At 40.3% G+C, this 15,748-nt stretch overlaps 1 protein-coding gene across 3 annotated transcripts in view; it reads left to right on the plus strand.

The window, feature by feature from the left end:
* CLNK (cytokine dependent hematopoietic cell linker) overlaps positions 1-15,748 on the plus strand; it is a 202,483-nt gene that overhangs the window by 16,533 nt on the left and 170,202 nt on the right. Inside the window, exon 1 of one of the 3 annotated variants that reach the window (XM_061145511.1) lies at positions 3,851-3,897. The exons of the other annotated variants lie outside the window; for them this stretch is intronic. Coding sequence (XP_061001494.1) covers positions 3,860-3,897 — 38 coding nt within the window. The 5' untranslated portion in view covers positions 3,851-3,859. Of the gene's footprint in view, positions 1-3,850; positions 3,898-15,748 lie in introns of those variants that run through there. 3 annotated transcript variants of the gene reach the window in all.

Below are 15,748 nucleotides of genomic sequence, written 5' to 3' on the forward strand. Positions count from 1 at the left end.
ACCACCCATCCACCTCCCACCAGGGTGTGAAATGAGAATTGAGAGAACAGCAGTTCACACACTTATTCCCACAGCAGAGAGCCTGGAATCCAACTTTCTGTCTGCGGAACACCCAGGGCGGGCGCTGCGGCTGGTTTAGGATACTGTCTAAATGTGTATCTGAATCAGCAAAAATTCCTCCCATTTCGGACGTCTGTGAGTATAGTAAAAAAGACAGCAGGCCTCCAAAGTGTAAGAAATATTTTTGATGAAAAACAAAAGGCCTTTAAATTGAGAAAATTGGGTGCCCTGATTTTAAGTGCAACCTACTTGTATATTTATGGGCTTTATTTTGCCATTTGGAGAGGCAGCACCGGTTTTCTCCTCTGTGTGAAAAGAGCAATCGTTGTGTGAGAAGCAGCAAGGATGACAGAGTCAGGCAGACCTGGTATCAACCCCTCGCCTCGCCCGCTGTTTTATAGCTGCACAATATTCATGAAGTTTCACCTGTTAATAACTCCCTGGATGCTAACCCTTCTTCTGGGAAGAAGGATCTGGCCTGGAGAGGAAGACTGCCCAGGGGTAGCCCATGGTAACCAGGTGATGCCTGGGTATCACAGGTGGGTGCTGGGCATGTGGTTGACATCAGGTGACACAGAAGCACAGCCCAACAAGAGACTTAGGCCCCTGTTTGGGGGGCAAAGTGGGGTTACTGTGACAGTCTCAGCAATATTTGCTACCCTTTTCTATCTGGCTTGGAGGTCGTGAATCCCTCCCCTTTAGTCTTTGCTTCTGTTTCTCTCTGCAGTTCTGCCCTGTGCCAAGAATCTCCTTCCTCAATAGGAGAGGTATCTCTGTTTCAATACTTGAGGTGGCTTTGTTTTTAGCCAGATCTTGGTCCCTCGGCAGTTGCTCTCATCAACCTTCCCAAAGGGTAGTTTTTTGAGTTCAGCTGTAGAGTCATATTGAATGTGAAGCTGCCAATACACAGACCAGAAAACAAATCAAATCATCATAACTTCATAATCATGAGTTTTCTCCTCTGAGGATGTTGAATCTGCATCTGTACTTCCGCAGGATCCCCAGTTGATTTGTAGAGCCTCATTAAAGTCTCAGCAGCATCTGACTGTAGAGAGATGGTTCACAGAACTGTCTCCATCACAGTACCCTGCAGAGGCAGCTCCAGTATTCGTCAACTCAGGGAAGGCAGTTACATATCAGATGTTACATGAGTGTAAAATGGAAATTCTCTTCTCTCCCCCTCCACAAGCGCACACACACACACACACACAAATATACGCATTGTACATACACACAAGATTTTGTTCTGCTATGCCTTGGAGGGAGCATGCCTTCCTCTGTGAAAATCATTAATCCAGTTAGTTCAAGGCAGTAGATTTTAAACCTGACTGACCATTAGAATCATCAAGGAAGCTCCAAACAAAATTTCAGTGACTTTCCCTAGACCAAAGAAATCAGAATACCTAAACAGTGGGCTGTTCCATTAATGAACAGCTGAGTCTAACCTGCAGCTAAGCTTGCAACATTCTGGTCTAAGATATCTTACAATTCCATAATCTAGAATTCTGATTTGCTAACATGAAATTCTAAATGGCCTTTGTAACTACGGCTATTTACTCTGAGCCACTGGGCATTTTTACAGAGAAAGAATGAATAAACATAAATGAAAGGATGATATAGAAACAGATTATATATTTATGTACCTGCACACACATATGGGTACACACACAGTGCAAATATATGCACATGTTTTCTCCTTCAAATATATCATCTGGGTCAAAAGCATTTACTGTACTTGCTTTTTATTGCTTATTTCACTTAACATAATCTCTTCAAGCATCATCCATCTAGTGTCAGTTTCTTTCCCTTTTTTAAAATTCTTTCAGTGAGTTTATTTATTTTTTTGGCTCATTTGTTTTTGAGAAGTATAGAACAAAATACAATTATTGGAGGGCAACTGCTCTACAATATTTTGTTGGCCTCTGCCACACATCAACACGAGTCAGCCACAGGTATACATATGTCCCCTCCCTCCTGAACCCTTCTCCCATCTTCCCCACCATGCCACCCCCGAGGTTGTCACAGGTCACTGGGCTGAGCTCCTTAGAGAAGGTAGAACGGCCATTGCCAGTGACCGGGGAAGGGCAAATATGTAGCTGTTTAATGTATATAGAGTTTCCTTCAGCAAAATGAAGTGAAAATGTGAAGTTTGGTTGCACAATAACGTGAATATACTTACCACGACTAGACAGTATACTTAAAATGGTTGAAATGGTAAATTTAAGCTTCATATTGCTTTTCTGCTATTTAACATGAGGTTCCTTTGGGAGGGACATGTACACTCTGCTGTATTTAAAATGGGCAATCTGCTATTTGGCACAGGGAACTCCAATCAGTGCTGGGTGGCAGTTTGGATGAGTAGTTTGTGGGAGAGAGGTTACATGTGTATCTATGGCTGAGTCACTTCACTGCTCACCTGAAACTATCACAACATTGCTAATCAGCTGTACTCCAATATAAAATTAAAAGTTAAAAAAAAAAATTTACTGAATAGTATACACTATGCTGGGCACTGAGCTAGGCACCTCCCTTATGAAGATGAATAAGGTCTAGCCCCTGCCCGCAAGAGCATTAGCCGTACATTAAGCAAAGCATTTTAGTATTAGGTTGAAAGTGATGGGAAAGCTCCACAAATGCTACAGAGTCCAGCTGTCCTGATTCAAAATTGCTGCTGAAATTAGCAAGCTATTCTACATTTACTGTCTCTGCAACTGGCCTCCTTAGTTATCAATCAAGCTACATAAAGCCTCGTTCCTTGGAGCAAACCGGTGGAGTTAGAGTAACTGACCACACCAGTCCGCTGCTCATGACACCCTTGGGCCTGGACACAGGAGTCTCCGATCTGGTTTCCAGTATCTCTCCGTCATCCTGGACAGAACAGATAAGAACTGGTGCTGCGGCTCTGGGTGTTCTGGAAGAGACCATTAGAATGATCGCTTCCAGGACTTTCCAGTAAGAAAATGCCCTCCCTGGCTCAGCTCCTTTGGGAACTCAAACATTCAGATCAGGGACTGATGAGGGAATAAGCACCCCCAATGTGTCCCCTTTGAAATGAGCTGAGTAAACTCACTTTGATCACCCTTAAAATGATTCCTAGTTCCCTTGAAAATTTCAGAAAATATAAAAATGTACCAACAGGGAAACAAAAATCACCAATTATCCTAGGACCCAGAAATAATCGTGTTTTGTTACCAATCCTTCTCATTGTTCTATGTCTTGTGTAATATTTGGAAATTTCAGCTAGTCTACTTTTAAAACTTGTATTGTTTTCAGTTATTCATTCAATAATACTGTTTTATGTTATAATCATTGTCTAATGTTAGTAAGTCCTTTTCAAAAACAGAGTGTTTTAAGGCTTGTGTTGAAAATGCACAATCCCGTAGCCATAATTCCAAAGTCAAGAGGCTTCCAAATATTGAAAATTTTGGTAAGTAGCATGAGAACAAAATTTGACCCTTGATGAGGTGAAGTTATGGATGTTCTTCATTTATCCCACTTAGTGTGAAAACCCATACACTTCGTGTTTAATGACTACCTGTTGCTCCAGAGCTTACTGGAAATATTATATAGTATTCAGTACATGCACAATACTACTTTTCTAAATTCCAAAATATCTTGAATTGCTAGCCCTAAGAAATTTAGAAAGCAAATGGTGCATCTGTATTTTATCTGGTGGTTTGTTTTATCTTGACCTTGGCTTTGGATATATCACTGGTTACCTATAAAGTTTTATGAGGCAGTTTTATTGCTGAGATCTAACTTAATATTTTATACTCTAGGAGTAATAGCCTGTTTCACTATGGTCCCCAGCATGCGACATTGGGTGTCTTATCACAGGTAATACAATTATTCTGTGATAGTCTAGTATTACATAAGAATACAGGCTCAATCAAATCATCTAACAAAACTTACTATTTTTTTTTTTCTTGCTTTAGGGAACTTGTCTCTCATGTCTATTTTGGAATGAGTTTTGATGGCTAAAAAGTTTTTGTCTCTAAAAGAGAGAGTCTTAATGGTATGGAATTCAAGCTTCTACATTTGGTTTTAACCCCATTAGTAATAGCTCTAAGAGATAGAATTAAGACTCTCCTTTTTTCTTCAGCATGCACACATAATCTTTATTAGAACCTGTGAAAAGTGAAAGTGTTAGTCACTCAGTTGTGTCCAACTCTTTGCCACCCCATGGAGTGTAGCCTGCCAGGCTCCTCTGTCTATGGGATTTCCCAAGGAAGAATACTGGAGTGGGTTGCCATGCCCTCCTCCAGGGAATCTTTCCAACCCAGGGATCAAACCCAGGTCTCCCACATCACAGGCAGATTCTTTACCAACTGAGCCACCAGGGAAGTCCAGTTATGAACATGAAAGGGTAGAAAGGAAAATTCCTACAGGCCAGTAGGGCCTACAGGCCAGGCACCCTACTAGTCAATCTGCAGGAGGATCTCTGCCATGCTGACTGGCTTCAACCCTAAAACACACTTCCCGTATCACCACATAAGACCTGCCACCTTGGATAATGGCCCAGTTCGGAGTCAGTTAAAGCCACATCTCTCTGACTCCAAAGTCCATGATCTTTGTGCCAAATTGAACTGCTACACAATGATTAGGAAAGTAATCCTGTGTATATCTCACCAAGGACGCATTCCCAAACTGAATGACCTCTTTCCTTGAATGGGCATATCTTCTCTTTGAAAACTCGCCTGATGAAACTCTGCATCACTGGGTGGCAATAGATATCAGTTTCTCTCGAAAGGGTCCAGTTCAATGTCTGGTACACAGGAAGTCCCAATAACTAGCTCCCTCTATATGTATTGGATGTGGCATATCAGTTTTACGATAAAATGATAAAAAAAATCTTGTATAAACCCCAGGTCATTATTTCCCTCCCTGATACATGTGAACACCACTGCCTTTGACCTCAGGGAGCAACTGAGTTTTGATTTGCAGGAATTAATAAGTGTAAATCCCACTGAACCTTGGGGAAATGAGAAGCAGCAATTTGGGCATCCTGAGATCAGAGCCTTGCATCCAGCAGGGGAATCAATGTGGCCAGCTTCCCAGTTACTCAGTAGTAATTACGAACCAACTCTTGGGGCAACCAGGCTCGCCCACTGGTGCTATCAAAGCCATGGAGCTAGGATTCAGCTTCGTGGTTGGCTGGCAATTAAAAAGCTACAAGCTGTGAGAGAACATGGCTGAGATACAGGGTGAGGGTTTGACCGAGTCTGCAGACACGGCCAAAGACTCCATCGCAAGAGTAGCAGGTGTGGTTAGTCCTGAGGTGTATGAAGATGGGTGGTGATGGGGCAACAGAGGGGTAAAGATAGACTTTCTTCTCTCTTAATGGCAGAATTGCCAGCTGGGGATGGAACTAGCTGACTGAACTCACCTACCACCACTTGGGAAGCTTCCTGCTGAACAAACTTAGTCTCCTGCTAACTAGCCACAAGGCTGGACTTTTCTTAGTATGGGTGGCCTTTAAAAACATCACCAAAAGTAAAGAAGGTTGTGACTTATTTTCATCTTTGAGTTTATTGTTATCATTCAAGTAATATATATTCACTGCTAAATACAAAATATATTTACATAAAGAAAAATACCACTAATCAAGCCTCTGAAAAGGAGTCAACATTACTGGATTTTTGCTTTATGGCTTTTTCATACAACTATGCATCCTATTTTATTTTTTTAACTTGAATGTATTATAAATATTTTCAAATGTTACTAAAGTCATTTTCATAGCCATAGAACCTTCCATCATTTAAGCAGCTCATATTTTACCTTCTTCCACTGCTAGAAAATAACATAAACCACAGACAAATTTGACAAACTCTATTCATCTAACCATGTCCAAATGTTAAAATGCTGTTTCATTACCTGCGATGAGCAAATCCAGCACACCCAGGGAAACTTACGAGTCTGGCCAGTGTCTGGAGAAACTGACCCCCAATAATAGCTTATAATGATCACACAGTAATTTATTATATAAAGGTGCAGAGAAATCAGAGATATGGTTTTTCTGGTATATCTTTATGGTTGGATACTCCATAAAAATCAAGTTACCAGTTGCTTGCATTTCTCCTTTACACACACCTGACACCTAAAAGGAGCTGAGAGACAGCTAAGCAACAATGTATGCAATAGGTGTAGCACCGTGTCTGGTACAGGGGGAGCATGCAATAGATATTGTAGCAGATGGTACTTTCTAAACATGGCAGCAATAACATCTCCCACCCTACCTACTCTAATGCAAGGTAACCTGGACACTCCCTATTCAGAAGTCAATCAATTTCTCCACTTCCCTTAGCATGTGAGGGCCTGTGGCAGTGTTGACCAATGGCATATGGCAGAAGGGATGCTGCCCAGTCTGGGCAGAGGCTTTAGCAACCAGGCAACTCTACTTTTTCCCTTTGGAAGACCTCTTTCACCTGTCACATGCTATGACCATCAGGCTGTGAGGAGCTCTGATCTGTGGAGAAGCCCTGGGGAGAGAGATCCCATGGAGAGGCGAGGGGCTGAGGGTCACTGGGTGCTAGGCTGAAGATCAGGAAGCCTTCTTGGACATTCAGCTTGGTCCAGTTTTGAAATAACTCTCTGAACGTAACAGCATAATAGAACCTGAGAGGAACCCATCCAGCTGAAAACCAAGAGAGAAAAAAAAGAAATTGTTTCTAAGGCGCTGTTTTGGAGGAGGGTCCTAGGTAGCCAGAAGTGACTAAGACAGATATTGGCCTTTTTATTTATATATTTTTATTTATGTTTGGCTACTCAGGTTCTTCTTTACTGTGCACTGGCTTTCTCTAGTTGTGGCAAGCAGGGGTACTCTTCGTTGTGATCATTGTGATGCTCGGGCTCTAGGGCATGGGCTCAGTAGTTGTGGTACATGGGCTTCGTTGCCCTGTGGCATATGGGATCTTCCTGAACCAGGGATCGAACCCATATGCCTTGCATTAGAAAACAGATTCTTAACCACTGGACCACCAGGAAAGTCCTTTGTCTGATATTTTTATCATCATTGCAGTTATTACCACAAGCTAGACTCTTTGCTGTTAGATATTCAGGATTCAACTCAGATATTTGTAGGACTTGGAAAAACATCCATTCCAGAGGAGAATGACAGTAAATAAACAACTCCTTGCGGGCGAGCAGAGGGCTAGTAAGGAGTTCTTTGTTCCACGTGTGTGCAAATTTCTAAGGGTGCACAGAAGAGGTGCTGGTTATTCTGGAAGAGAGCAAATCTTGGGAAAGGGTATGGTGGTATTAGAAAAGACATCCTCGTAGGAGGTGACGGTTGAGCTGAGCTACCAAAATGATGGAAAGTTACCGAGTAGCCAGTGGAAGAAGAGTAGGGATAGACTTTCTTAAGAAATCACTGCAGCTGGAAAAGCTCAATCATTATTTAATATAAAGGATAGTGTTACATTGACTGATAATTTGAATTTTGTTGCTTCAAAATTGAATCTAAGTAATTGGAGAGAGAATTTCTTGACAATTTATGATGGCTGGTGGAATTCTAGTTCCCATATCTCTTTAACAATGGGAAACGAAGGCCCTTAAATCCATAACCAGAAGGAGGATAAAGGCCTGAATCTCGGTTGCAATGCTTAAAATCTCATGTTGGAAGGATGGATGTTTGCTGCCCTGCCCTGTTCTTTGTAAATAGGCTGCAATTAGAGCATTTGTCCTACCATTTGGTGCCATTGTTGTTTGTTTAAACAAAAATGCTTAGAGTAATGAAAATTCTACAGCCAGGTCAGTTTCTAAGGATTCTATCAGCAAAGATACAAGAAACTTCTTGAGGAAGAAACAGGAAGACTTCTGCCATTTTGGCAAGGCATTCTCTTCCTTTATTATCTGCAATTGCTTTAAATATTGAATAGGAACAAAATAATAGCCATAAAATATGCATGAGGTATAAAGAACAATAAAACAGTCGATATGTGCACTCATTCTCAATTTTTTTAAATTACTATTATTTTTGCGGTTTTTATTCACTTTTCTGTGATCACAACTCCTTACCTCCACCCCCTCACACACTGGGGAGCAACTGTCCTGAATTTTGTGTTAATCATTCACTCACTTTTATTTTTAATTTTACAATATATGGCTATATCATTAACAATAATTTGGTTTTGCTTGTTTTTGAACTTCAGATCGCAAAAATCATACCACAGGGTCTATTGTGCACAGTCACCCTGTGACTGCCTGCTTTTTAATAACTGTTTCCTTTGGTTCCATTATGAGGTCTTGAAAGTTAAAGCGAATGTCCCTCAGTGGTGTCCAACTCTTTCGAGATCTTGAGTATTAGTAAACATTCCTGTGTCTGTTTTCTCAACTGCAAAATGAAGATAATAGCAGTGCTTTCTTTGTAGTGGTCTTGTGACCAGTAAATGAGCTGACTGACATAACAAGACATTTACACATAAATGGAACACAATCTGGGTTCTGTACGTAATAGTCATCATCATTCTACAATCTGTTTTATGACTACCCCAGCTTACATTTCAGAGATAATCCTTTGCTATTGTGGATAATCATAATTCCTTCAGGTTCATGCCTATGTAAGATTTTTTTTATGTGCATATAATACTATTTATTGCTGTCCAATCAATAGACATTTGGATTGTTTTCCAGATTTTGCTTTTGTCAGTGCTGCTAAGAACACTCTTGCTTGTGTCTTGAAGTATATACTCAAGAGTATCTGTATATAAGGGCCCCTAATGGCTCATCAGGTGAAGAATCTGCCTGCGATGCAGGAGACACAAGAGACACAGGTTCACTACCTGGGTCTGCAGGATGCCCTGGAGAAGGAAATGGCAACCCGCTTCAGTATTCTTGCCTGGGAAATCCTCCATGGACAGAGGAGCCTGACAGGCTGAGGTTCCTGGGGTGGCAAAGACTCAAACATGACTGAACAAATAAGCACACACATCTGTATACAAAGGTATGTTCTCAGGATGGAAATTTCTGGATCACAAGGTATGCACAGCTCTAAATTCCAACAGGTCATGCCACCGTTTCCAAAGTCAGCAGGCCAGTTTGCACCCCCACAAGCATGTGTACGTGGCCTGTTGGCTATGCCCTCTCATTAATCGTCCATACTAGCAGTTCTCTTATTCACCGAACTGATAGGTGGTTTTAATTTGCCTTTTGTTGACCACAGATATGGTTAAGCATCATTTCAGATAATTAGCCATTATGCTTTTCTTGTTTGCCCAAAGTACTAGTTGAAATCGCTTGCTCACTCCTCCGTCAGGTTTTCTGTCTTTTTCGTATTGAGTCATGTGAGTTATTTCTTTATTCTGTACACTTATCCCAGTTTGTGACTTAAGTTTCATTCTCTTTTGATGTTTTCTTTTGCATAATTTTGAAGCAGCCAAGCATCATCAGCTTTTCTTCTTTATTCAATTTTAGTATTGTTTGAAAAAACTTTTCTTACCTGAGATCAGTAAAGAAGTTCCCTAGATTGAATTCCAAAATCATAAAATTTGCTTTTAATCAGCCTGCAATTGATTACTTTGAGTGTAATATGAAATCCTAGAGGAAATCAACCCTGAATATACACTGAAAGGACTGAAGTTGAAGCTGAAACTCCAATACTTTGGTCACCTGATGCAAAGAGCTGACTCAGTGGGAAAGACCCTGGTCCTGGGAAAGGCTGAGGGCAAAAGGAGAAGGGGACAGTGGAGGCTGAGATGGTTCGGTAGCATTATCAGCTCAACAGACAAGAATCTGAGCAAACTGCAGGAGATAGCGAAGGACAAAGAGCTTGGTGGGCTGCAGTCTGTGAGGCTGCAAAGAGTCAGACACGACTTAGTGATGGAACAACAAAGTGAAGGGGGGAGAATTGTTGTTTTTCATACAGATAACCTACTCAGCAACATATAATAAGAAAGAAAAAAAAAAGCCTACCTACCCCTTCTACACGTATTTGCAACATCGTAACCAAATTTTCTTATACAGGTGGATCATTTTCTGGCCATTCTCTACTGTGCCACATTTCCCCATGTCAATGACACAAGGTCTAATTACTCTAACTTTGTAGTAATTCATGGTATCTAGAAATTTGCAAACCCCAGTTTGCACTTTATCAATGAATTGGCTCTTGAATATTTATTCTTTCAGTTCAGTTCAGTCGCTCAGTCATGTCCAACTCTTCGTGACCCCATGGACCACAGCATGGCAGACCTCCCTGTCCATCACCAACTCCCGGAGTTTACTCAAACTCATCTCCATCGAGTCATTGATGTCATCCAACCGTCTCATCCTCTGTCATCCCCTTCTCTTCCTACCTTCAATCTTCCTCAGCATCAGTGTCTTTTCCATTAAGCCAACTCTTCGCATGAGGTGGCCAAAGTATTGGAGCTTCAACATCAGTCCTTCCAGTGAACACCCAGGACTGATCTGCTTTAGGATGGACTGGTTGGATCTCCTTGCAGTCCAAGGGACTCTCAAGAGTCTTCTCCAACACCACAGTTCAAAAGCATCAATTCTTTGGCGCTCAGCTTTCTTTATAGTCCGACTCTCACATCCATACATGACTGCTGGAAAAACCACAGCCTTGACAAGATGGCCCTTTGTTGGCAAATTAATGTCTCTGATTTTTAATATGATGTCTAGGTTGGTCATAGCTTGTCTTCCATGGAGCAAGCATCTTTTAATTTAACGACTGCAATCACCATCTGCAGTGATTTTGGAGCCCAGAAAAATAAAGTCTGTCACTGTTTCCATTGTTTCCCCATCTATTTGCCATGAAGTGATGGGACCAGATGCCATGATCTTAGTTTTTTGAATGTTGAGTTTTAAGCCAACTTTTTCACTCTCCTCTTTCACTTTCATCAAGAGTCTCTTTAGTTCTTCTTCTCTTTCTGCCATAAGGGTATTGTCATCTGCATATCTGAGGTTATTGATATTTCTCCCGGCAATCTTGATTCCAGCTTGTGCTTCATCCAGCCCAGCATTTTGCATGATGCACTCTGTATATAAGTTAAATAAGCAGGATGACCATATACAGCCTTGACGTACTCCTTTCCCAATTTGGAACCAGTTTGTTGTTCCATGTTCAGTTCTAACTGTTGCTTCTTGACCTGCATACAGATTTCTCAGGAGGCAAGTAAGGTGGTCTGGTATCCCCATCTCTTGAAGAATTTTCCATAGTTTGTTGTGATCCACACAGTCAAAGGCTTTGGCATAGTCAATAAAGCTGAAGTAAATGTTTTGTGATTTGCTTGATCTAATAAAATAAAATTGACTTTAAATAAAGAATGTACCCAATTTATAATTTGTATAATTTCTGAATTTATTTGTACATTTTATATTGTCTTTCCATTTACCTGTCCTTTTTCCTTTGTTTTTTGTTTTCTTTTTGGTCCTCAGGTTTTCTTTTTCTGGTTTTATATGCACATGTGCATGCATGTGTGTATATATTTTTTCTCACTCCATTATGCCTCTACTAGTTTATTAGATATGACTTATTTTTAATATATAGTTAAATTACAAATATCTAAGGAACTTCCCGGATGGCTCAGCTGGTAATGAATCTGCCTGCAATGCAAGAAACCTCGGTTCAATCCTTGAGTCAGGAAGATCTCCTGGAGGAAGAAATGGCTCAGATGGACATGACTGAGCAACTAACACTCATTTTCAAGGTTATTTAATCCTCTTTTAGAATACTATATGTGCATTTTCCAATACTTTATTTCTATTCATCCATTCACAATTTATATGCTACTGCAGTCATGTATTTTAGTTCTATATTATTTGTTAACCCCTTGAAACCATTCAGTTCAGTTAAGTTGCTCAGTCGTGTCCCAACTCTTTGTGACCCCATAGACTGCAGCACTCCAGGCTTCCCTGTCCATCACCAACTCCCTGAGCTTACTCAAACTCATGTCCAATGAGTTGGTGATGCCATCAACCATCTCATCCTCCGTTGTCCCCTTCTTCTCCTGCTTTCAATCTTTCCCAGCATCAGGGACTTTTCCAATGAGTCGGTCCTTAAGACTGTAGTATTGTTTTAAACAGTCCATGCTTTAGAATATTTATCCAAATATTTAACACAATATTTGGTCATTTTTTTCTTTTTATTTCTCAAACATTCTTGTGAAGATCACTTCCTCTTAGTAGAGCACAATTTGGAATTTTCTTTAATGTCAAGGCCCCTAATAAGAATATTAAAATGTCTTTACTTTTCCCTCATTCTTAAAATGATATCTTCATTGGACAAAAATTCCAGATTGACAGTTATTTTCCCTCTGAACTATAAAGTTATTTTTCTACACTCTGCTTCCAACCACTGCTGTGACTGAAAAATTAATTATCAGTATAATTGTCACTTTTTTGGAGGTAATATTTCTTTTCCATCTGGATGCTTCGAGGGTCTTCTCTTTGTCTTTGGTTTTCTGCAGTTTCACTATGATGAACCCAGTGAAACTTATTTATTTGTCTCATTTTGGACACACTAATTGCGTGTCCCATAGACAGAGGAGCCTGGTGGGTTTTCGAAGAGTCAGACACGACTGAGCCACTACCAGTAGCACTTATATGGGGGCAGGGTTTGCTACTAGTCCCCGAGCACAGAATATCTTCAATTCTCAATGTTTCAAATTCTCTGTGTTCTATGAGGCCGTAAAAATCAAAACCCATCCCCCCAACCCCGTTTTAGCAATACCATCAAGGAGAGGGCTGTTTTCAGTGTTCTGTTTCCATCTCTGAGTTCTCACTTCATTTAAATCTGGGCTCTCTCAGAGCAGTTCTTACTGTTGCCAGCAATCAATTGCCAAAAAAAAAAAAATTTTTTAACTATTTTCCTAGGAAGTTTTAGTCAGAGTATCTTGTTCATTATGCCACAAGAAATAAATTTCTTTCTTTCATCCTATGGTATTCAATGTTTTAATTAAATTTTGGTAAATTTTTAATTAAAAATAGAATAAAAGAATTTCCATGTTTTCAGTTTGATCAATGATGCTCTTATTTTTATATAAAGTAACACATCCCTGGGATTGATGTGTTCTTTACTCAATATGATTCATCACAGCTTTGCAAATGCTCATTCAATGAACATGAATTAAGTTCTTACTACTTGTCAGACTTTGTGTCATTCATATTTGTATACAGCATCTCATTCCATGTACTCATCAGAGATAGAGGGTTCTAGGGCTGAATTATATATTAAAAAGGAGAAACAGTATCAGATAGAAGTCTGTGCAAAGCAATTATTGCTTGTTACGTGCCTATATTAATAGGTCTATATATGTACTACCAGTTAATCCTTGTATGCATAAATGAGCAAACAAATAAACATAGCATTAAATAAATCCAAAATACATGAATGACCTTAATGCTGTGAAGGAAAGCTTGTGGAGCTTGGGCTCTAATACCAGCTTTGACAGTTCTTAAGACTAGAAGGCTGGACTGCTCAAGTCATTTCTCTGTCCCACAGTGCCCAAGATCAGTAGGAGATAATAATACTCCATCTAATGTAATAAAAGGCATCCCAAATGGCTCAAAGAATCTGTCTGCCAATGCAGGAGACCTGGGTTCGACCTCTGGGCCAGGAAGACACCCTGGAGAAGGAAATGGCAACCCACTCCAGTATTCTTGCCTGGAAAGTGCCAGGGACAGAGGAGCCTGGTGGGCTAGAGTCCATGGGGTCACAAAGAGTTGGACTTGATTTAGTGACTAAACAACAACAATGTAATAAAAAGAGGGATTAAATAAATAAAGTATGTAAAAACACCAGTACTAAGCATCTCTTTCCTCTTAGTCATCTTTGATAATTTATCAGTTGTGTGACCTTGGACAGGTTACTACCTCAGTTTCTTAACCTATGAAATGTAAATAATAATTAATATAATTATTTTATCATCAATATGATAATTATTATATTATTATTTTATTACATTGTCATGATTACTAAATGACTTAACATATGAGTGCCTAGAACATTATCTTGAACCTGGTTTAAACCTTCATAGATTTTAGCTATTCTCATCAGTTATGGTCTCAATTTAAGAGAAACTCTAAATTGTACTAGCTTTTTTAACATAAGAAATAGCATTTAAAAAAAAATGTATTTCCTCTAATTGTAAAATAGGAACACATTCATATAACTCACAAAGATAAATCAGAAAGGCATTAAAAAAAAGTAAAAGCGGCCAAAAATGGCACTCCTGCTATAACATTTTAGATTTTAGATTCAGAAAATTCTGGAAGAATGTATACTAAAATGTTGGTAGTGGTCTCTGCATGTGGGGGCACAGTGATTTTTAACTTTATGTAGTAGGTACATAATGTTGATATAAGTTTAACTCTAAGTATATTCAAGCAATATAGGCATATGTTGTTGTTTAGTAGCTGTCGTATCCAACTTTTACAGGCTCCTCTGTCCGTGGGATTTCCCAGGCAAGAATACAGGAGTGGGTTGCCATTTCCTTCTCCAGGGTATCTTCCCCATCCAGGGATCGAACCCATGTCTCCAGCTTGGCAGGCAGATTCTTTACCACCAAGCCACCTGGAAGCCTATGTGCATATGTAGATATATCTAATTGTCTCTTTATAATTCAGTTACTGAAATAAGGCCAGTTAGCAGTGTCTAAATTAAGACTTTAATTGATTCAGTCCTCTATTCTTTTCTTTCTTCATCCATATGTTAATTCAATCCAGCATCTATATTCATCTGTGCATCCATTCATCCATTTATTTCCTATGTGCAAGGCTCTGTGCTGGCTGTTAGGGACAAGTAGAGGGAGATGTCTCAGTCCCACATTTAACAATCCCGCGAAGCCAATATAACAATGGATCTGTAAGCAAGGAGTTTCTAAACAGTAACGTATATTATGTGCCGGATGGAAGTGCAGGAACACAGAAGTAAGGGCACCTGCATCCACCCCAGAGGGGTGAGTGAGAGGTGCAGAGCTGCAGAGACTTATGTGAGACTCAGAAAGTTTTCTTCAGAGCTTGTATTGAAGACAAGTCCCTGGTAGCACAGCAGTAAACAATCCGCCTGCAATGCAGGAGACCTGGGTTTCAATCCCTGAGTTAGGGAAATACCCTGGAGGAGGAAATGGCCACCCACCCCAGGATTCTTGCCTGCAGAATTCCACAGACAGAAGAGCCTAGCGGGCTACTGTCCATGGTGTTACAAAGAGTCAGACAGGATAGACCGACTAACACTTTCACTTTCAGGAGTTTGCCAGGTACACACAAGAAATGCATTCCTTGGATGAGAATACTTAGTGATGTCTGGAAAACCTGCTTCCTTCCAAGCCAATGAAGACTGCTGGCTCTGTCCTCCCCGTAAGACCAAATCTCCCTTATTTGAGAGCTGAAAGTAAGGGCATTCAATCTAGTCGTTCAGTCATGTCCAACTCTTTGCAACCCCATGGACTGCAGCATGTCAGTCTAATCTGTCCATCATGAACTCCAGGAACCTGCTCAATCTCATTTCCCTCGAGTCAGTGATGCCATCCATCCATCTCATCCTTTGTTGTCCACTTCTTCTCCTGCCTTCAATCTTTCCTAGCATCAGCATCTTTTCCAACGAGTCAGTTCTTGGAATCAGGTGGCCAATGTATTGGAGTTTCAGCTTCAGCATCCAATGAATATTCAGGACTTATTTCCTTTAGGATTTACTGGTTTGATCTCCTTGCAGTCCAAGGGACTCTCAAGAGTCTTCTTCAACACCACAGTT

The sequence above is a fragment of the Dama dama genome, chromosome 6, assembly GCF_033118175.1.
Source record: "Dama dama isolate Ldn47 chromosome 6, ASM3311817v1, whole genome shotgun sequence".
NCBI classification, from domain to species: Eukaryota; Metazoa; Chordata; class Mammalia; order Artiodactyla; family Cervidae; genus Dama; species Dama dama.